The sequence below is a fragment of the Galendromus occidentalis genome, unplaced genomic scaffold (genome assembly GCF_000255335.2).
Source record: "Galendromus occidentalis unplaced genomic scaffold, Mocc_1.1 scf7180000075388, whole genome shotgun sequence".
In the NCBI taxonomy this organism is placed as follows: domain Eukaryota; kingdom Metazoa; phylum Arthropoda; class Arachnida; order Mesostigmata; family Phytoseiidae; genus Galendromus; species Galendromus occidentalis.
The window spans coordinates 660051-681480 of record NW_003803378.1 but is presented as its reverse complement, the minus strand read 5'-3'; the positions used below and the strand labels follow the sequence as shown (position 1 = coordinate 681480).

The 21430-nt window shown below is 51.4% G+C and overlaps 1 protein-coding gene across 1 annotated transcript; it reads right to left on the bottom strand.

The window, feature by feature from the left end:
* Positions 1 to 4498: 4498 nt before the first annotated feature.
* On the bottom strand, positions 4499 to 12168 carry LOC100904683 (uncharacterized). Its single transcript, XM_003736966.2, has 19 exons — positions 11898 to 12168; positions 11548 to 11797; positions 11164 to 11379; positions 10906 to 11043; positions 10745 to 10776; positions 10422 to 10602; positions 10104 to 10293; positions 9910 to 10023; positions 9587 to 9760; positions 9422 to 9485; positions 6776 to 7022; positions 6152 to 6364; positions 5907 to 6044; positions 5782 to 5813; positions 5526 to 5706; positions 5229 to 5418; positions 5012 to 5137; positions 4735 to 4908; positions 4499 to 4639 (listed from the first exon to the last, which is right to left on the bottom strand). Exons 1-19 carry the CDS (start codon positions 11920 to 11922, stop codon positions 4517 to 4519), a joined length of 2808 nt encoding a protein of 935 aa, XP_003737014.2. The 5' UTR covers positions 11923 to 12168; the 3' UTR covers positions 4499 to 4516.
* Between the last annotated feature and the right edge of the window lie 9262 nt (positions 12169 to 21430).

The window sequence follows — 21430 nt, the reverse complement described above, 5'->3', positions numbered from 1 at the left end:
CTGAGCCACATCGCCGAACTGAATCTCGCTCATAGACAGAGCCGGCGTGTTTATCACATTTCCAGGGTAGCCCTCGAACACGGGATTAGCCAAGAAGCTACCGACATTGAGGGCGAACTCGGTGGGAGGACCATGCAAATGGAGCGTCGCCAATCCTTGGAGCAGTCGGGGAAGAACTCGTCGGATTCTGTCTGTCATGATGATCTGACGCTCATCTGTTTCGAGGCACAATTGCTTCAGGTTCGCGGTATTGTTAAGCGCGTCCCATATATTTGCATCGTGCAACGGAACGTCGCTGAACGCCAGTTTCAGGTTCTGCACGCTGGGGCAATCTTCCAGAAATTCTCTGAGATTGCCGAGGCGGCTGCCCCTGTTCATCATGAGGCGCACTGTCGTCGCTCTCGAATTGGCCATGTTCAAGTAGGCTGAATTCGAGACGTGGACACCGTTGAAGGTCAGCTCCTCTAGATGCTGGAGGTCTCCGATCCGCGGGAGATTGCTCGACCTCAGCTTCGACCAGCACGCTCTGCAATGCATCCAGCGACGAGTACTCGGCCTCCGTAAGTTCACTCTCTCGAGGTTGCCCTTCACAAAGAGCTTCTTCAATTTCAGCTTTGCGAAGGCGCTGTCGAAAGCCTCGATGTACTCCGTGGCTAGGCACCTGTTTGCATGGACGATGCACCGGTTATTCAAGTGCAAAATCAAACAAACAGGGGCCGCGAGAGCTTCCAACGACGGGAACGAGGTGAAGAACTTGCGGCGGTCCTCGTTCGAGTAGCGCACGTGGCAATCCACCAGATCGAGCTCCGTCAGATTCGTCAACGTCGACTCGAGCGCCTTGAAGATGTTCAGCGGCGACAGTGACGAGGCTGAGAAATCCAAGCGGATCTCTGTCGGCCTTCCCCACGGAAATTTCTGCGGATCGCTGAGTGACTCCGTGTCCAGCAGCTTCACGTGATCCACCCGGTTGAGAAGCTGCAATTGCGGGTGGACAACGGGCTCCCTCGGTCGTAGTCCGTTGAGCCAACCCCTTTCGTAAATGTAGCATTCTCTTTCGCGGCGAAACCACTCCACCATGTCGTCGTCCAATATTGAGGCGAATATTCTCCTCAGGAACCAGTGATGGAATGTCAAGCAGTTGGACCGATTCATGGACAGCACGAACGTGTGCAGAGTGGCCAACCGCTCCGGCAGCATGGTTATCTTGAGGAACAAGGGTTCCGCCCGGGAGATCTGTTTCCCGATCAGACTCACGTGAGCTCGTTCGATCGACTCACTCTTGTTGATTAGATCCACGACGATCTCCATTGCCCAGTTCACCGGACGAATCTCCATGTAGATGCTCTTCAGCGAGGGGAACGCTCGTTTGTCTTGGCGGAGAGCGAGCACACCGCCCTCCGGACGCTTCATCAGGGAGAAACTGAGGGTTTCGAGGTGCTTTAAGTTGTAGATGATTCGCCGTAGACTTGGGAAGGTGAGCTTCGTGTTCACCACAGAGAGCTCGCGGAGATTGAGACATCTGGAGGTGAGCTGCTTCAGCTCTTTTCGCGGAGCCGTGCAGTTGGACAAATCGAGGGCTCTCAGGAAAGGGCCGGCGTCGAAGATCACTTTGTGGAGGGTGGGGGTCAGCTCCCTGACCGTCAGAGGATCGAGCGAAGCGAGGACAAGCTCGTAGAGTCTGCGGTTGCGAAATGCGAGCGAGATCCTCGAATCCAGGTCCAAATAAGACATGATCATGTCGAGGATCTCATTCGGAAGTGCGAGTAGCTCCATTGTGCGGTTGGGATCGGATCGAACGCGGGACACTTGCGATGATTTCCTTGCTTGTAGGTTCGTCTTGTTCGCTGATTTTCCTCGCAGCAGAGATTCACTCACTGAGTAAGGTCTCGTTTTGCCAAACGGAGTTCTTAGGCTTAGAACTTCGTCGATCGCCACGTACTCAATAGAAGTGCGGAACGAGAAGTGAACATCTTTTCTGAATGCATCCTTTTGTATCTTCGTTGCGAGTGTTTTGGACTCGGGTGGGGCAAGTGAGAACAGGGAGGAGGATTCAGATCGCGCTCTCGCTTTCTTTGCTCGGAAATAGAGCTTCGCGAAGTTTTTCTCGGAATCACACGAAGTTAGACGAAGTCCGGATCAGACCGCGCTCCCTCTCGTCGGGGAGGCTCCGAGCTCTTGGTTCGATCTCGATCCTCGGACTTCAACAGAGGAGTCCTGCTCTCGATGCGGCCGCCTCTCTCCTCCAACTCAAAAAGATCCCCGGGCTATCCGAAGATCGCGCAAACATTCGGAAAAAAGATTTTTCCTCTGATCGAGTTTCTAGTCGTGATTCATTCACTGCAGCTCTGATTTCGGGAAGGATTCCCATCTGTCTCCAGTAGATATTAGAAGTATTCTACCCTTTCGAGATCACCGCAACCTGGAAGGATCTGTATTCGCTTTCCTTCGGGGAATCTTAGCACCGATTCCAAGAGTCCAGTCATTGGCCGGTCTTCGAAGGTGTCGGGAACGCTCAGTGATAGGGTACAGTGGTTCTCAGACTTTTTTCTCCCGGGTCTGCCTCGAGCCTGGTCCCCTCGTCTCCTCCCACGGTCGGCGAATTTTTCTGCTAGAAAAGCTTCTCTCTGCGGAATATAACGATTCCTTAAATCATTGTATTGTAAAATCGAATGCCCATCGAAGGTACGGGCTAGTTTCTCTTATTTCCGGATGACGTCTTCGACATCGATTTTCTGTGCAGCAACCTTAAGACGCAGAGAGTCTGATGGGACCAATCCGTTCCGAGTTTTGGTTCTCGAACCCGTCATAGCCGAGAACCCGGTCTCGCGAAGATAAGATGAAGTCAATGGTAGAAATCGCAGAGCTTCCCTTAACGACAATATGGGACGCGAATCCCGAATCGAAAGCCAAATAGACATCCGCTCTCTCATTCGCTATACTCTTTGAATTTGGCAGCCGGTGTGCTGTTGGTGGAAAGATCTCGAAAGCTCCTCATAGGCGTCTGCAGGAACGCCGGTCCGATTCAGCGGACGACGCGTTGGGGGAAATAAGAAAGTGGTTTCCCGGAAACATCAGAGATGCGAGTCTGACACATCTACTCGTCGATGTCGCCGACCGACGCGGATGCGTTCGGGACGGGAGGAGATCCGAGGAACTCGCCAAATCTCCGCGGAGTTCACCCCTCGAAATTTACTCCTGCTCCTCCTACTACCTGGAGGAACGCCGACATTTCTCTCTTTCAAACTCCTCGTGCGCGCCAGAGACCCTCCGTCGCCAGCCGCGGTGTAGACGGTGGGTCCCATCCCTACACGAGAAGCTAGTCATCCATCTGATCCACCATCGCTCAATCGTTGGAAAGCTCGTCATTTCCGTTTCAATTAAACCCTCCAATTCATCAGATTGGTCCCGACGAGCAATGGTCGGCGGAAGCTCGGCGCCCTCCAAAACGCGTCCGGATCTCACTCAGATCATATCCGCGGCAACTCCGGAGCTTTTTCTCAGTAAGCGGTGCCCAGTCCACCCCTCACGAGGTGCCCTGGCGCAGAAGTGAGTGATCGGCGGGGGCGGAGAGGGGTACGGCGCAGAAGTTCCGATTGGCAGCCTCCTCCTGGTTCCGGGATCCTCGACTAACCCTCCACCCGGAAAGAAAGACGGGCTCAAGGCGTCCCGTCTCAAGCAATGCGAGGCCAGCCTAGGGTTCCCAGCGCGAGATGCGTCCCCGTCTCCGTAGAGTTTTGTCGATTCAATCTCCCGCAATCATCCAGAGCTCGGGAACGCGCTCTCTCGGAAATTCGCGATCGGCGACTGAGTAGCGAACCGAGAGCTCAGGCTCAGCATCTTACGCAGATGAACAGATATCCCGATATCGGGGAGTATTCACGAAAAGCATTCGAACTTTGACTCCTTCCGGGCATCCGCTATCTTATCCGTTTCCCTTCAAATGATTGAGAAACAAAATTACCCGATGATCGACGGTACATTCGGCCGATAAGCGCTTTCTTTATCGAATCTAGCAGGAGTCTCCGCTCATGAATAACGGCACCTCGGAGACTGAGTACCGAATCGACCCGCTATCTTCCGATGTGGACATCGAAAGCATATAATAAAATGAAGGACCCTTGCGCTCTAAGCCGCGGTTTCGATTGAGCTAGTCAGCGAATCGGACTTCCGACCCGGGTCAGCAGCGATGCTCTTTGATGGGCTCCGTCCTAGTTTTCATCGGAGAGTTCCGAGCGAGGCAGCCATGAATAGGTCCAGCTGATGAATTCGATGCTCGACACATTTAAAAGGCTCTGAGGAATCATTTCGTAATAATTGAAACACGGCCGAGCTGCGAGAAGCACGAGAAGGCCGCATCCGACACGATTTCCTTGTGTTTTGAGGATCAAGCTCCTCGATAAGAGACTGAATTTATATTTCCCGAGAATTCTCGCAATTCAGTAAACTGATAGATATGATCCTCGGCTTGACACGGTCCCAATGAGAGCGAAATTAGAAATGGGAGATATCAGTGCTTTTATTCTACGCCGTTCCGGTGGTCGGTCGAAGCATTCCGACCGTTTTCGGGACGTCGCCTTCGCATGTTCACCTGGCTCCTTTCGTTCTCGGCGCAATACGTGACGTAGGCATCATTACCAACCTGATGAGAGAAGTGTGAGGGAGCTTCAGATGCTCATCAGACTCTGGTGTTATTGAGTTTGAATCAGTGAGATGAAACCATGCGTAGGTAATTACCCTGTAATCATCTGATGAGGTCTTCGAGCAGATTCCAATTACGAGGAGGACTTCAGCAGCGAAAACCAATAAGAAGCCGGACGTCAGGCTCGTCCAGAACAATGCCTTCTCCGAGAGCACGACTTTCTTGTAGGCCATCGCTGCGGCTTTTTCGCTGTTTGCTTTGAGCAACATCTAGAATTCCCAAATCGTGAAATTCTTCCGCGATATTGCTGGGACCCGCCCGTGATTACTTCTTATGTCCGATAGTCATAGCTACATCCTATGGCTCACTTACGATTTCCTGCCAAAAGACCGGATAGATAACTTCCTCCAGCTTCGATTTCCCCGCATCGTCTCCTGTCTTCTTGAGGCGGAAATTCACTTGGAGTCGAGCTCTCATGTTTAGTACTACGCCCAATGCCTGGAATGGGATTGAGCAGGCAGGGTCAAAGCAATTAAAACGCAATGGGATCTCAGTCGGTTCGGAATCGCATCGAGATTTCGGATATTACCGGGTAGACATCCATGTAGAAGCTGTGCTTATCCGACGTAGGCTCCAAACCGGAAACGTTCTGGCGGAGTCCGGGGTCCCCGTTAAGAAAATGAGGCAAAGAATACATGACAGGCGTATAAAGACATTTCACAGCATTGAAAATCCCCCGAATCCCGACATCTTCCTTTGGAAGACCCAGCTCGATACACCTGAAAGGATCGATGATCACTTTGAAGGGCCCATTCGGAGGCGGAAAATCGCGGTTGGTTTTTTTCCGAACACATCATTGCGGTCTTAATTCCCCGGGCACACTAACTCGTCCAATTTCTCGTTGAATGTGCGCGAAAAGAAATCAGGACCAGCCGAATACCGAATACAATCCAAATCACCGACTTTGACCGGTCCGGTATAATGAAGATCCCAGGGTCGGCATAAGAGTGGATTGAAGAAAGTCAATTTGGGCGGAGGAATAGAAAAAGGAGGGTATCTTTCGCCATCTGGAATACACCGGAGATTTAGGATCAGTAAACTTCGGCGCAAGTCAAAAATTTCAAATTCGCGCGCAAACGTACTCGTTCCGCGAAACTTCTCGCAATTCAGACCCCTGCAAGGAGAAGAGAAAAATATAACAATATAAGTTGAGAACTCTCATCCGGAACCGATGTCGTCGCTGAACATGCAGCAATCTTGGACTCACGTTTCGCCATCGTAGGAGACGATGCGATTCAGGTCTTCGATGTGACCTCCTTGTCCGGTGAAGGCTTCGGTAGTTTTTCCACTCGTTCCATTACCTCCTTTATAATACCCGTAGGCGCCCCCGTCACTCGATTTCACGCTGTGGTTCAATGCATACGTGGTGAGGGTATCTCCCTCAGGTATTGAATTATTTTTATCAATTTGTCGGGTATTGCCGTTGAGTCGGAGACAGGAAGAGATACTGACCCGTCAAATAAAAACTCCCCTACAGTCGCAGTGTCGAAAATATTTGCCACGATTGATGGGTCGAAGCTCGCGAACGTCATTGAGCCGGGATTGAGCGTTGTGATTACATCGCTGAGCTTGCCCTCCGATTCCGACTCCTCGAAAAAATAGGTCATCTTCGGCTCGTAGAGGATCTTGTTTCCCTCCCATCTGAGTGTCTTCTCGGACTCGATTCTGAGAGAGAAGGATCTGTCGATTTCGCATGCGCGGAAATTTCGAACGGTGGTCCCCATTTACCGATTTTCGGTCCGCCGATTCTCAATTATTCGACTGTCAACTCAATCTTCCTCGGTCTGAGGAGCGATTTCGATACGATGGTGGATCGAGGTTTGACCATCGCATCTCCGTCTAGAATCTTCATTCTTCCAGATCGCCTCGAAGGGGAGGCGGCCGAGAATTACCGTCAAATCAGAGATCGGGAATCCGGGAGACCACGAATCGGGGAACGGGATGGAATCTTACGGACGAGGGATTCTCAAGGGAGCAAGGTTGCCCCAATCTGACTTCAGGTCTGAGGCATTCACCGCCAGGTTCCATCAGATCTTCGAAGAAACGCCAAAGGGGCCCTCGTAAAGACAAACTTGCCTGAAAACGTATGGACCCATTTCCTGCAGAATGGGTTTGCCTCCTTCTAGAACTTGTTTCTTATTCCTCAAGTTGAAGAAGTAGATCCGCTGATGAGAGGGAAGGGGAGGTGCTCCGAAACTTTTCGCTGCCTCGGATCCTTCGGATAAAATGACTTTCCTGGCTGCGATATATCTGACCATTGCCGGGGTGTTTTGGCTCACCAACAGTAATCCAACACCCGACAGACTGCAGCAAATCACTAACGCTGAAATGAGATCTTCCGTACGCAGGAGTTCTCTCCAGAAGGAAAGTGAGGATAGCGCAATCTGGTAGGCACGCAGCAGGGAGGATGACATACCTATTTTACGCACAGTTAGGTTCATTTCGAGGCAAATCGATTCCGAGGACCACACGAAACGTCACTTATCATCAGGCAGCCGTTTGAATGCTTCGCCACAGTCCTTCGGCGCAAGAACTCGTGATTTCGAAAGGAATCGTGCGCGCTGCTCACGGGAAGTTCTGGACTCGAAGTTTTAGAGACCGCATTCTCGGGCAAAACCGCCTGGAGAATCTCTTCGGTCACTTCTGTTCATGATCTGAGTCAAGTTCCAGAGCGCAGAATATGGGCACGGAAGAGCTTGAAGAACTGAGACTCATCCTTGAATGATCCCGTCAGGCTATTTGCTGTCCATTCGGCGCGGCTCCGGGAGCGTTTAGATAAAGTGGAGTCAGATGTCTTGACTGAGGAGCTCGATTTTCCTTGTCCGCGCTCTGTCATGGATTACGTTCAAGATATCAACGTGGAGGTAGACGGCCATGTATCTATTCCAGACTAATAATTCAACCTCATGGGAAAGTTATGTCTTCGGTTCTGAGCTCAGACCTTGACTTTTCATGGACGTCAATCATTTCTGATCGAATTCGAAGGTTTAATTTGACTTTCTGTCGGGAACTTCTCAGGGACATCGTGACGTGGAATACCGATCCGTATCGGGCGCGCTCGATAGGGTGAAAGTCCGTCCAGAATTCACTGGCCAGCTCGTCATGGCAGACGGACGTTTCCGGTACCGTGATTTCGTGCGAGGGCCAGGCCTGCGGGAATGGAACGATCCTCGACGGCCGCGCAGGCCATCGTCCGGCAACTTTGCTCGACTTTGAGCTCGCGCAACGAAGCTCACTATCGTGGACGTGCCCGTAGGGACCTTGTATGGGGATGGGGGTGGGTGTCGTTGAGGGTTCTCAGCTTCCTTGCCCTTGTGCAAGAAGACCTTTAGGAGGTGCTTTTTCCTCTATATCGCCGCCTCTACAGCGTAATCTCCGCGCTTTCTTAACTTTCTCGAAGAAGTGGTTGCTTGAAAATTATTCCTAGGCCGTCCGAAATCCATCCTTCTCGAAGAGGCGCATCTGAAATGTTTTTCTCATTTCGAGCAATTCTGCAGAATTCGTCCCGAGGCCCTCGGGGACAGCTTGATCCAATCGAGGTCGAGATAGAATGCCTTATCCGCAGCCCTGAAGAAATCGTCGAGACTCAAATCATCGGGGGCAACTCTATCTTAGTCCGTCTTGGGGAAAATATTTCTGTTTTTTCAAATCGATTTCCCGATGACGCGCAGGGAGAATGATCACTGAAGCTCCACGACAACCTTGTTGGAGGCAAGTCCGGGTCGATCCCGGCACTTAATTGAGCCGAGGCAGCTGTGTCCGCCGCATGTCAGAAGAGAATATTACCTACGATGCCTCCAGGATCGCCTTCGGATAGACTACACCTGAGAAGAGAGCTAGGTGAGCAAACAGTACCAATAGGCAGTCTGGAGGCCGATGCCTCGGACACTCGAAGAAACAAAATGGAATGAACAGGAGTCATAGGGTCTGTGAGTGCCGGAAGGGCACGGGCGCGGTGGGGAGGTCCCGGGACCGCCGCAAGAATTGACTGGCTTCTGTTCTCCTTCGAGTCCGGAGGCAGCAGATAATTCAAGGCTGCTGCGAAAAGAGCACAGGTGCTGTTACGAATGGAATCTGACACCTTTTTCCGAATGCATCCGCCCTCAGTCATCATTGACGGCCCGAATGTTCCCGGATCCCGAAAGGTCCCGGTCCAAGCCGGATTCCAACGTAGGTGAGAAGGCTATAGCCTCAGGCGGCAAATATTTCCAAAAACACGCCCCTATCGACTCCCCTCCCTCTTCCTGGTCAGGGTAGAGTGCAGCTCCACATTAGCCGTAAGGCGGCAAAATCCGAAATCTAGAGTGGCTCCCAACGCTGAAGCGCTCGTCTTGAGCAGGGACATCATCGTCCTGAGGCCCCGTCCGCCTGAGGTCCAAAGCGCTCCCCGCAGCATCAGAACGCGAGATACCTGAATAGCCCTCGACTCATCATTCTGATGATTCACTCATCGTTCGCTGTCATCAGACGCTGAGATCTCGCGGCGGGCAGAGACCGCAAAGTCGAAGCATAGAATCACCCCACGGGGTTGAGCGAAGCACCCAGCTATGAACCTATCAGTCGCAAACGGTAGTTTTCTCGAATTCCATTTCTAGAAAATCATTCAATTATATTATCTCTCTGGTCGAGGTCTCTATACATTTCGATTTACAGCCCACGATTGCGACTATCGCTCGCTCTACTCCCTCCGATTGGCCGAGCTCCTGATTCCTTTCGCAGGTTATCGTAGGTTGACGCGGCTCCTATCGTTACGAGAACTGTAAGTCACGTAAGCGTCGTCTGCCGCCTGGAGAGGAGATTTCCGTTATTTGAGCGACCCATGCCCGATCCTCTTGAGTTCCGTGCAATCGGATGGGTGTCCGTTAAGGGAAGTCTCAACGCACTCACCCCGTAATCGTCTGAAGAATCTTTCGAACATATTCCACTGAGGAGGAAGATCTCTGCCGCCAAGATCAACAAGGCGCCGAGAACCAAAGTTGTCCAATACATAGCCGTCTCCGAAAATTTGACTTTCTTGTAGACAATCGACGCAGCTTCCTTGCTGTCTTCATCGAGCAGCATCTGGGAATTCGGAAATAATGTGAAACAAAGGCGGATGGGTCAAAGATGATTTGCGTGAAGAACTCGGAATATATTCAGAGAAATCTGCTCTCAAATCAGCGATGATATGGCTTCTTTGGTTTCAAACAATCTAGGTCACAGCGACTCACCATTTCTTGCCAGAAGATTGGGTAGATAATTTCCATGGGGCTCGAGAGAAGGGTCTTCTTGAGTCGGAAATTCACCTGGACTCGGATTCTCATATCGAGAACAAAACCGAGTTCCTGGAAGAGGAGTCGGCATGAGTCTTGAAGTTCTAGGGCACAATCGATCCGCGAATCGCAACGAGAGCCAAGAGCTTTACCGGGTACACATCCATGTAGAAATTATGCTTCTTATCCGATGGCGACAGCCCCGTTATGGGGGCCCCGAGTTTGGGATCCGCGTTGAGGTAGTGAGGCAATGAGAGTAGAATGGGCGACCCGAGATATTTGGCTGCATTGAAAACTCCCCGGATGTTGACGTCTTCTGCAGGCAGATCCTCTGCAAGGCACCTGAAATGAGGATTCTCTGAACCTTATTCCAGGGGTAGAGTTGATATAATAGAGGATCTTTGTTACCAAGAGCTTCGAGCAGATCTTCGCTCGGACCGGAGATGGCTCATTACCGCCTTTCTACAGACCTGTCAAGTTTCTCGTCGAATGTCGGAGAGAAGAAGTCGCGTCCACTAGAATAACGGACACATTTCAGATCGTTGACAGTAACGACTTCGGCGTAGTGGAGATTCCAGGGTCGACACAAAGATGGACTGTAGAAAGTTAAGGTTGGAGGGGGCACGGAGAAGGGCGCGAATCTTTCGCCATCTGCGGAATATTTTTCACATCTCATGTTTGTGATATTTCAATCCAAATTTTTCCGACGGTGAACACTGAGCCGCGGAACTGCTGACGAATCTCGAGCGGGTGATCATATACGATGTGGGAGCATGAACCCACGAATACTCACTTGTTCCGCGCACTTTTTCGCACATCAGATCTCTGCGAGAACAATGATTCCAGTTGAACTCAATCAAGACAGATATTTGGACCACAGGAGCATTCCAGGACGTAAGTCGAATAATCGCTTTGAATGGATTCGAAATACAAGTTCGACTGCGAAATACTCACGATTCCCCATCGACGGTGATGATTTGATTGAGATCCTCGATATGTCCTCCTCCCCCGGTGGAAGCTTCGAATGTTCCTTCGATTGATCCATTTTTATTATAGTAATAACCATATTTTTCCCCATCGTCCGCTTCGACGCTGTAAGATAATTTCGATGAATTATTACCTGGGGACGGAATCGCGCGCCGCTTCTGGGGTTGATCTGGCTCCCGTCTCTAGAATGCATGCTCGAAGAAGGATCATTGACCATCAATTCACCCCTCGAATAGAAACTCCCCGACGGTTGCGGTATTGAAGGTGTTTTTGATGCCTTCGGCACCGAACATCAGAGCCGTCATCGCTCCCGGATTGACGGTCGTTATGGTGTCACTCAAGCGATTGCCTTCAGACTCCGACTCGACGAAAACGTAGCTCTTCTTAGGCTCGTAGGTTATCTTCGAATCGTTCCATGTCATCGTCTTGCTCGACGAAATTCTGAAAGGGAACTTCACCCGATTATCCAAAATACTTGCCTCATGGTGGTGATCTCGAATTCACTCCCCGGGCTCCGACCCGGACAACATTAAGAAAATGAACCAGAGATTTCCCCCAGCCTCGATATCGATCTTTGTGTAAGTTTCCGAGTAGTCTCGAAGCTCCTACCTGAACACGTATGGGCCTTTCTCTTGAAGGATGGGCTTCTTACCCTGCTTGAGGAAATCATCTATATTCGACAAGTCGAAAAAGTAGAACTTGATATGAGTTGGAACGGGAGGCTCTGCGAAAGTGCGAGCCGCCTCAGAACCCTCTGACAGGACGACTTTCCCGGCAGCCAGACTCCTGACGATCGTGGACGTATTTTGGCTGACCATCAATAAGCCTACGCCGAGAAGGTTGAAGAGCACCACCACAACTGAAATGGCCGCTCATTGCGATCATTCCAAGAAAAATTGAAGGCAGTTGAGTCGCGCCTTGGACAGAGAGTCTCCGTCGCAGACGGCAAACATACGTACATAACTTGCACGGTGAGATTTCCATTGTCAGACCGTCTCGGGCATAGAGCCACCACAAGAACCAGCAGGTCGCGATTGGAATTCGTCGTCAAAGTCTCCTGTAGGCGTATATCCGGGATTAATCTACAAGGCTCTCTTCGCCGAAACTAGGAACGTGAACCGATACGGCGGCGATAACCCGTCCATTAGAAAGCCGTGGAACCCATCAGGCCACGCATTTCATCTACGAGCAGACCGAGGAGAGAACCTCTCGCTTCGCTCCCGCGCCCGTTTGGGACTATCTGAGGGAAAACGAAAATCACTCATGACGACACTACTACGCTTAGCGAGAGCTTGAGGGAACCCAGCATGGTCGAGATCAGGCGAGAAGGAAGAAAGCGTCGTGAGCGGATCTCCTCCATCGTTGAATCGGAAGCTCCAATTCCGAATCAGGTGCGCGATGGGTGGGTGCGATAAGAGATCTCAAGGTTCTGATGTCCCTTATACTCTCCTATGCGCTTTTTCTCCTTAAAACTAGCAACTCTTCCACGAAAACCAAACTCATCGAAATTTCCCAGTTATCATATACTTGGGGTACTCACGTTTCTTTCATAGAATTTCCTACTCGAATTCAATCGTTGTCGATAACGATTGTTCCCGGAAGATTCTCCCCTAGTGAGAACGGATTCCCTCCGGCGACAACTCGACCCCTCCCTCGAGGGTCACATACGCAGCGGATTCACGATCCCCGGACTCGGGACTCCTGGATGACCCATGCTGGATGACCCTGCTGCCAGGATTGGAAATCAGACGCGGTCACGCGATAATCTCAGATTTATCTTGCATTGCGCAGCGGTTCTGTGGCTAGGAATCCTGCTCGGAGTTCCACAGGCCTGGAGAAGACGAAGACTCCCGCAGCGGGATTGAGAGCGGCGTCCCCTAAGGCTTCGAGTTGGTGATCGTCAAAGAGGAGATTACCCGATCCCGTCCACGCAAAGTCCGGTTTCTTATTGCTCGAGAGGCGTGAAAGTTGTTCCAGACAGCTCGAAGCAGATTGGATGTATCCATCCTTACATGGAACAAAAGAAGGGGATCATGATTTGGAATCCTGAGCATTAATGATTCGTTCGAGCCCCTTATCGGTACCAAGCCCATAAGCTCTCAAGCTTCCCGGATAGATGGTTTTTTGAGCTTACTAGCAGGGCAATTCGATAGTTTTCGCCCAATAAAATTACTCGGCTGGGTCCTGGGTCGGGGCGCTCCGATCAATGAGCTCTCCTACCCGAATTACGTCAGCGCGGCGGAGCCCGGGAGTTTCTCATCATTTGCGGTTCTATGAAAGATCTCCTGATGCTTCCAATGAGCAGTTGACGCGCCGACCCTCGAAATACCGTCAACGAATGATTTCCTTTCAGATTGTGTCTGTGCGACATATCGGATCAACCGAATATCGTCAAGCACGTATATTCACCTTAAAATAAGCGGAGAATCGAAACTCGATCACCACAAGGATATTGAAAAGATCAACTTTCGAACGCTGTGAAAGTGTCGCGTCCACTGGATCGAGAGCTGCGACCGCCAATATCGGTGGAGTCAGCGTCCGACGTCCGGTATTCATTGGTTCCCGTCGCAGATCATTCGCGCACCCCTCCAATCGTCATCTGTTTGTGTGGCAAAAGAAATCCAAGCCTCTTCTCTCACCGACGTGGACGCTCCACAGAGCAAGCTCCCAGGGAGATCGAATAAATATACAGACAGGATAAGACAGGATATTTCATACTTCAGCTAAACGATTGGCGAGATCTAAATCGGAAGCTGCATTCCCAGGATTTTCGACGTCGACGGTGCGTCTTTGCTCCCACGTTTTTGGACCGGATCTTTTCTGACATCTACAATGCGGTCTCCCGATTGATTTGCGACCTCGATTGCTTCGACTATCAAGATTTGGTTCGACCGCGAGCATCACTTCTTTTCAACGGGCAGAGGGGAGCAGCGGGTCGGCAAGCTCCTGCGAACCTCCCCGAAGTACTTTCAAGAATCGTCACCCGCGATGCAACGAATGAATCCAGAGGCGGCACGGAGACGCCTCAGTATAATCCGTCCCATGTCGCCCACGCGCTGGAGCTCGTCCTATTAGATCACTCATTCTCGAGAGCTAATTTGGATCTGGCTCACGCGGCTAGTTCAAAAGCACCCCAATGTCCTCCCCCGACCGCGCGTAGACTCATTTCGCAGATGCTGATTCTCGACAACCCTCTGTCGCGATGCGAGCTGAGAGAAGTTTTTCGCGAGGCTTCGACCTTTCCTCAGGTTCTGTGACGTTTTCGTAGGAAAGAGCGGGTATACTTATAAATCGGATCGACGTTCCGCGAAGGCCGTGATCTATTCGTTCTTGGGACCGAATCACCTCGAATACTGCCAAGATTCTACACCTCCCGAAATCCTCCGAGGATTGAGAATGCGACTCCTGATTCTGTCCAGCTGTCTGGTTATGGCGTCTTCCTACCCCGCTGGCTATAGTGATCAATTTGACTTCTCTCTGCCGTCGGTCATGCGAACCGTATGGAATTATCTTCAAATACCTCGCTACCTAGGTGGAGGTCGAGACGTCGATAGCGACGTGACTTTTGGTTTCTCTAGCTCCCACGAGGATAAGTTGGGAGATTCGAGTCTCGAGCAGGCGCGACCGACATACTTGAGAAACGACGAAAGTAAGTAAATTGCTCCTCCGAGGGAAGTCAACGGGTTCCGATTCGAGTGTATCGAGAGCTGTATAATCATGCTTCATTTTTGGCTCAGTTCTGCAGAGGACCGTTTTCGATCAAGAGCCGGAGACACCGCAGGCGGCTTGGAGAGTCTCCGATGGTTTTCTCGATTCACCGCGAAGACAGGGCCGAGCTTTCGACAAACGATCTCAGCTCGCGGAGCGTCCGAAGCAGTCGGGAGCCCTCACCAGCAGCAGACGACAAGGAAAATCTTCTCTGGCTTCAAAAGGACTTGAGGGACCTCTTCTCCACGAATCGAAACCAAGGGGCGTGGACGACGCTGCCTCGGACAAAATCGATGTTCTTGGGCTCGCTTCGAAATTCCTCGCTCCCTGAGGTATCGCAAGCTCCTTCGAAATCGGGCTGGCGGATCGCGAGAATCGAGTGTTAAATCTAATATAATATCACAAAATAAAGCTTAATTTATTAAAAAAAGTCGCACAGTTCCTCGAGTTGACCTAAGGCTCGCGTTCAGTCTCCATCGACATATCGAAGTCCCAGAACCTCTCTTCGAAGCCCCTCTGGGTCTTAATGGCTATTCCTGAGCGCGAGATTCTCGAAGTATCGATTGTCCGAGACCGTCGAGATGTATTCGGAGGTTTAACCGCAGATATCACGAATAGAATGAGGTGTCAGCCTGAAATCAGTCAGGTAGCGGTACGGCAAGCAACGTTGTCGGGGAGGAAGCGTTTTAACCTTCCGCTGAAGCAGAACAGAAACTCTTCCATTCAGAACATAGGCACCTTCCTAACGCGCGGTGAAGATTCCCACACGTTTTACGCCTTCCGAATCGGATTGGAGGGGAAGAAAAGATGAAAATCTTTTCCACGAAGCCCGTCTTTGTCGGTCTTCATAGAGTTTAGTCTTCGAGATATAGCTCCGGCTATAGCTACGAAGTCACCCGACGAGGATCTTGAACTGCTTGCTTCCGCGATACCGGTCCCATCTCCACCGCAGAAAGAGTTTGCGTGGAGTTTGACGAGGCTCGACGTCATTCTCTGGATCGAAGACGGCCCGGAGACACCTCCTAGAGTTCTCGAGGTAACACTGCCTGCTGGGATTGTGTGAGGGAAACATTAAGATCATTGAGTCCCGGGACTGCCATCGAGCTCCCCTGCGAGTCTCGTGGTAGAGTTCTGAGGCGTAAACCGTCGACCCGCAGAGCCGGCGTCGCCGCATCTCTCGCGCTCAGTTGATTCGCTTGAGACGAGCCCCCAACGTCTATGGATGTTTATGGCTCATCTCCTGTCGCCGCGAGCAACGTACGGCGGGGGAGGGGCGCTTCTTGAGGGTGGAGACCTGTTATAAAAGCAAGAACTCTACCCCGAAAGGAAGCTTGAGCTTATGTTCGCACGACTGAGTTCTCCCGCATCTTCACCATGAGAATCTTGATCCTCTTCGGTGCCGTCGCTCTCGGGAGCGCTCTACCAGGCGAGTTCAGGGATCAAGCGGACTTCTCCCCGGGATCTATCATGCAAACCCTACGGAATTCAATCACACTACCTCGCTTTCTTGGTGGCACGCAAGGAGTAGACGGTGACGTGAGATTCGGTCATTCGAACTCCCAGCGAGACATGCTTGGTGATTCCAGACGCGGACGGAATTTTGGCTCTTGGGATGACGGGTCGGGTAAGCACCGAGCTCCTCCAACGAGCAGATCCGCGTATTTTCCAGCGACAGTCCCATCGCGATATGATCCTAAAATTCTCTATGACTTTTTCAGTGCACAGGAGTATCGGACCGAACCCCAGATCAAACTTCGGAGCGAGCTCCCGGAGTGATTCGCGATCGTCGTGGGTGACCGGTGCAGGTATCTTCGATCCACCCCGCCAGTATGATTCGGACGTATACGAGCGAGCTCATGAGAGGCGTGCGACGCAAACTTTTGATGACGGTGCTGGCTTCATGCGGCGACAGCAGTCCGCGGGACACCGAGGCGTCGACGACTCACCAAAACAATTTGATTATCTCGGATTCGGACCAAGATTCGCCAAACATGGACTGGGAATGCGGAACTCAGAGCAGTGATCTATTTGATAAGAATAAATCCCCGGTTTCTGGTTGTACCATAGGATGGAAACTCTTTTCTCTCCTGAATTCGTCTTCGAGCGAAGCCTGCTCGGTTTTCCTCGCGAAATCTATTCCGGAATCAGCGACAAATACTACTATGGGACAATAATCAGACTTCGATACCTCTGTTACCGGTATATACAATAAGCCTTGACCCTCGCGGGCACATTTGCTCTATACATCCGTATGGATAACAATTTTCGGGACGTTAAACCTCGGCTGTGTGGGCCATCCTGAAAAAGTCCCTGTTACTAAAGCGAAAGCGGCAGGGTCGTCGGATTGACGGGACGCTTATTCTGTGCATTCTCTGTGGGAGTCCCTCCGCAAAGCTATCGCTGTGGGTCGACTTGAGTTCACATCGATGGCTCACGAGAAGAGCCCGTGGTGGTACAGTCCGTTGTGGTTGATATAGGGATCAGCTGTTAGAGTGGTACGAGAGGGATACCCCCGTGGATCAACCTCGGACTTCAGGACAGATTTAAGGGTGGGCAAGCGAGATTTTCCTCCAGATAGTCTGTTCACAGCACAAGCGATTTTGCTTTCTCCATGGAGCAAGTCATTCGGGAGATGACTCGAGTATCTTCTGTGCGCGACGCGTCTCGATGCGCGTACAGCATAGATTTCTAGGGCAGACTGCCCCACCATCCTCCGCCTCGCTTCGCTCTTGGCCTAGCGGGCTAGAGGGGGCCGGGACTCCGCATGCATGTGCGCTAATATTGGGATTCATATAGATGGTGAAATTGGCTTCGCATTTCGAGAGTTTGACTCGAGGCAGGTCGATTTAAGTGACATCACGGTACCGATTGTTGGTACCGAACGTTCCTCTCCCTAAGTTGTCGATCGGGCCCAGCATAACGGAACTTTTGGCAGTAAGTTGATTTTTCCAACTCGGTGAACGACATCTCGCTCTACATGGAAACCCCGCTTCATGTGCCAGAGATTTCGATTGTGCAGAATAGGTTTCTATTCTCCGGGATCGCGTTAATGCGTTTTTTCTTTTCCGACTGGAATAGTTCATGATGGTTTCCCTAGGAACATGATCGTTAGGGGACGCAGACGGTTTCCGCGTATAGCAACCATCTGTTTTCGCGGTTCCGGATCTGGAAGTCGTAGTGAAAATTATAGATCCCTGGGGGAAGTTACATTACTTCCAAGCCAGTCTTCCGCATGCTCTCATCTCGTGTAATGTCCGAGCAACTAACGTCACTTAGTCGGACATTCTCTATTGCAATGTTATTGAATGTGTTCAATTCAGAGCTCGTCGTGATGCACAGAGTTCTCGTCATATTCCCTCCTCCGAGGGAATATGACGCGCGCCTCCGGACGCGCGCGAGTCCTCGGGCAGCCGGCTGCCTCCGCGTTGCATTGCGACCGAGCTCCTGCGGGGCTGATCCCTTGAGGTTTGGAATCGCTCGATCCGATGCCTGCAGTCTTTGCGTGAGGGGAGCGCCCGCCGAGGTCTCTGACAGGAACTCCCCGCAGGTAAGGCTCCCTCGGCGCCGATGAGACCCGCGGGTGGGAAGACTTGACCCAACAGCCTTTAAACTGAGCTGATCCGGTGACCGCCACTCGATGCGGATGCATAAGAGCTGTGTTAGTATTCACTTGAAGCGCATGAACACCAATCACGGGGTTAGTCGATGTGGGTTCGATGATGCCTCCATGCCTCGGACGAGAGGTCGCTCGACGAGAGCCATTCCGAGATGAAAAAGTTATCCGAGGCGAAAAGCCTCCGAAACGGAGACGTCGAGCCGCTGAGTCATCCTTTTCTCAGTGAGGGTCTTTCGTTACAATGAGAATGAAATGAAAGCGTGCGGGGAGATCCTATACAAACAAATGAACGCACCATCGACCAATTATCAAAGGGGGGTTGCGCCGACCGTCTCGAAGGGTTCAATCAAAGCCCCCGTGACCCACGGAGACAACAAGGAAGGTTTTTCAAAAGCCGTTTTCTCAGAATGTCCCTCTCCTCACGGATATTCATGGTCTGAGTCGTTTCTACGCTGGACCTCCCCCCACCGGAAACCTCCGTTTTGTTGCTGCTCATCAAGACGATTGCGAAAAAAGGTTCCGTCTCCTGAAATCGAGTGCGGTCTCGAGGCTCCGTCAGCTTACTGAACGTTCAGAACAAAACGCAAACCAGACAGTTCTGTGTCTCGGATATTCTGCGTTTAGCGGACGAACCTCAACTCAAGCGGTCTTTGACAATGAAATTCTTCATCCTAGTCGCCATGGTGGCTCTGACGGCCGCATACGTAACAGTGTCCCCTACTGAAATTCCTCGGGGGTGGAACGCATGGCTCGCAAAAGAGTAGAACGTGAGTATCAACTTGCTGGCAGGCTCTGCTGTGACCAGAAAAGACATCTCAACACGTTGCGCGACATTCCATCGTGTTCCGATGCCTCCAGCCTCTTGTGGTCGATGGAAACATCAGTCAGACATCATCTCGACTCTTGCAGCACCCGAAGTCTTTTCGCCGCTTGGCGCGTGCAAGGAGCATCCAGCCTGATCTCATTCGAGCAGGGAATTCATTGTCAGCTTTTTGAGATCGATTTATCTCGGCTAGCCATGCTTGCATGAGGGCTTCCCCTCTGCGTTTATCCCAGACGCAGGGCTCTCCAATCATCATATTGATACTGCTCTGCATACGTTCGACTGACTGACTGAGCGTTGACCGTAGTCGAGGACGAGCTCTGCCGAAGCGCTACCCATGTTAATTTGTAATGGAGCGCGATCGGGGCAGCCGCGATGATCACTCTGCTGGACTGCACCATCACTGACCCAGGTGGTGACGACCTCCCATGACGATTCTCGAGAGGTCCTCGAGGCTTTCCTTAGTTCGCAGCTCATCTCTCCTCCGATATCATTGCGCCAGCGCTTAGATGCGACGGATGCTCGAAATCGCCTCTCGATCAAGGGAAAACACTATGCCGGGGATGCGCCGCTGGCGATTGCGGTCGGGAGTTTCTCTCTGCTTCGCATGGGAGCGGGAAGGTCTACCTGGGGGATCACTCAGGTGCCTACGGCTCCCTCATCCTGCAATCCAACAAGGTTTGCTGTTTCACCACAGAGCAGGCTCAAGCGGATGCCTGAGTCCCTCGTCTTAGGCGTTGGGAAATTTCTATTCACCGAATTCCGCGAGGTGGTTTCTGGCGCGATTCCGTCGATGACGTGCAGCTCTTCTCCCAAGGCGCACTCTGGATATCTAGAATCAGAGCTTTGAAGAACGCTCGAATTCAATTATGAAACCCAAGAGGGTCTTACGACATCACGAAGGCCCGTGGGTATCTGAACGAATGGTGTCCTCGAGAGTTTCTCCTCCAGATTCGTATCCGGAGCTCTTAGCTCCCGGATTCCCAGGTGCAAGGAACGACACTTCGAAGTGGAGCGAGGAGGAGCTGGGTGGGAGTCCTGGTCACTGGAACGATCATCCACGTCGACAAACCAAGAATTATCTTCCTTATCAAGAGAGCGACTGAGGCAGAGCCTGGGGGATCATGGAAGCCCCTAACCGATCATTGAAAACTCACCGAATTGCTTCCCACAAAAATATTCTGCATTCCTTTATTAGCATCCCCGATGATAACCGTTATAATTGGATTGACCTCTCTGCCTCATTGACCCACTCATCCATTCAAGCTCACATTAGGTTTTCGCGGCGGGTGCGCCCTGTTCCGGGTCTTCCAGGGCGAAGAACTAAACCAATCGATCTCGATGGCCGCTCAGAAAACAGGCGGCTCAAACTGTCTATTCCACAGCACCCTCATGTTTCGGCCCGGAAATAAGGGGCAACGCGGTCTAAGTTGATCTTCTCTCTCGTTCAATATCGTTCCTAGGGACTCCAGCACAGGGTTCCTAATCGAATGCAGTCCAGGCCGAGGGAATCTGGCGTCGACGGCATTCTGTACGTGAATGCAACATTGTATCGAGTCGTTCTCAATGAGTCTGAGGATACCGAATAGAATCGAGCAAAGACTCGCTTTGAAGAATATTGGAAAATCAGTCAGTCACGAACCCCGAATGCTCGTAGCGGCGAAATGCCCGACCTTTCCGATTTTTTCTAATCAAAGCATGAGAGTCCTTCAACGGATATCTCTCAACAGTCCGGGATCGCTCCCACCGAACATTACATCACAGGATAGTCGTCCAACATTGAGCACTCCGATCCGAATTCCGCGGTCAGTCGATTATTGGATTTGAATTGAGGTCTCGCCCGCTGACGAGTCCTCAGATTTCTCTCGATGAAATGGGCGAAAGCTTCGGGAATCGATTAAGAGCGTATCGATGATGCTCGGATCTGCCGCTCGCAGACGACATGAGAACCTCATTAGGAGGCAATGTTCACGGAACGCTTCTGAATTACTGACTTAGACCTTTTGCTCAGTATCCCATCCATATATCATGTCTTGATATCCATATGACACCGTAAGCACGTACGTACAAAATTCAGCACATTCTATTCTCCGTGCTCTCGTAGATTTGGTCCTCACATGTATATATGTATAATTTCATTCGAGGACGCAGCCTCCAATGAATCTGTACAAAGTCAGGATACCCTTTGAATTCTTGAGCACTCTGCGGTCGCCTCGTGAAGCTCCTCTCGATGATTCTCGGCTCAGGCCGGGTTCCTCACTGATTTCAACCGCCTCGAAGTTGACCTGCCGGTGACATCGAGTTGATGCATTTCTTGTTCGTAACTTCGATCCAGTCCCTCCCGA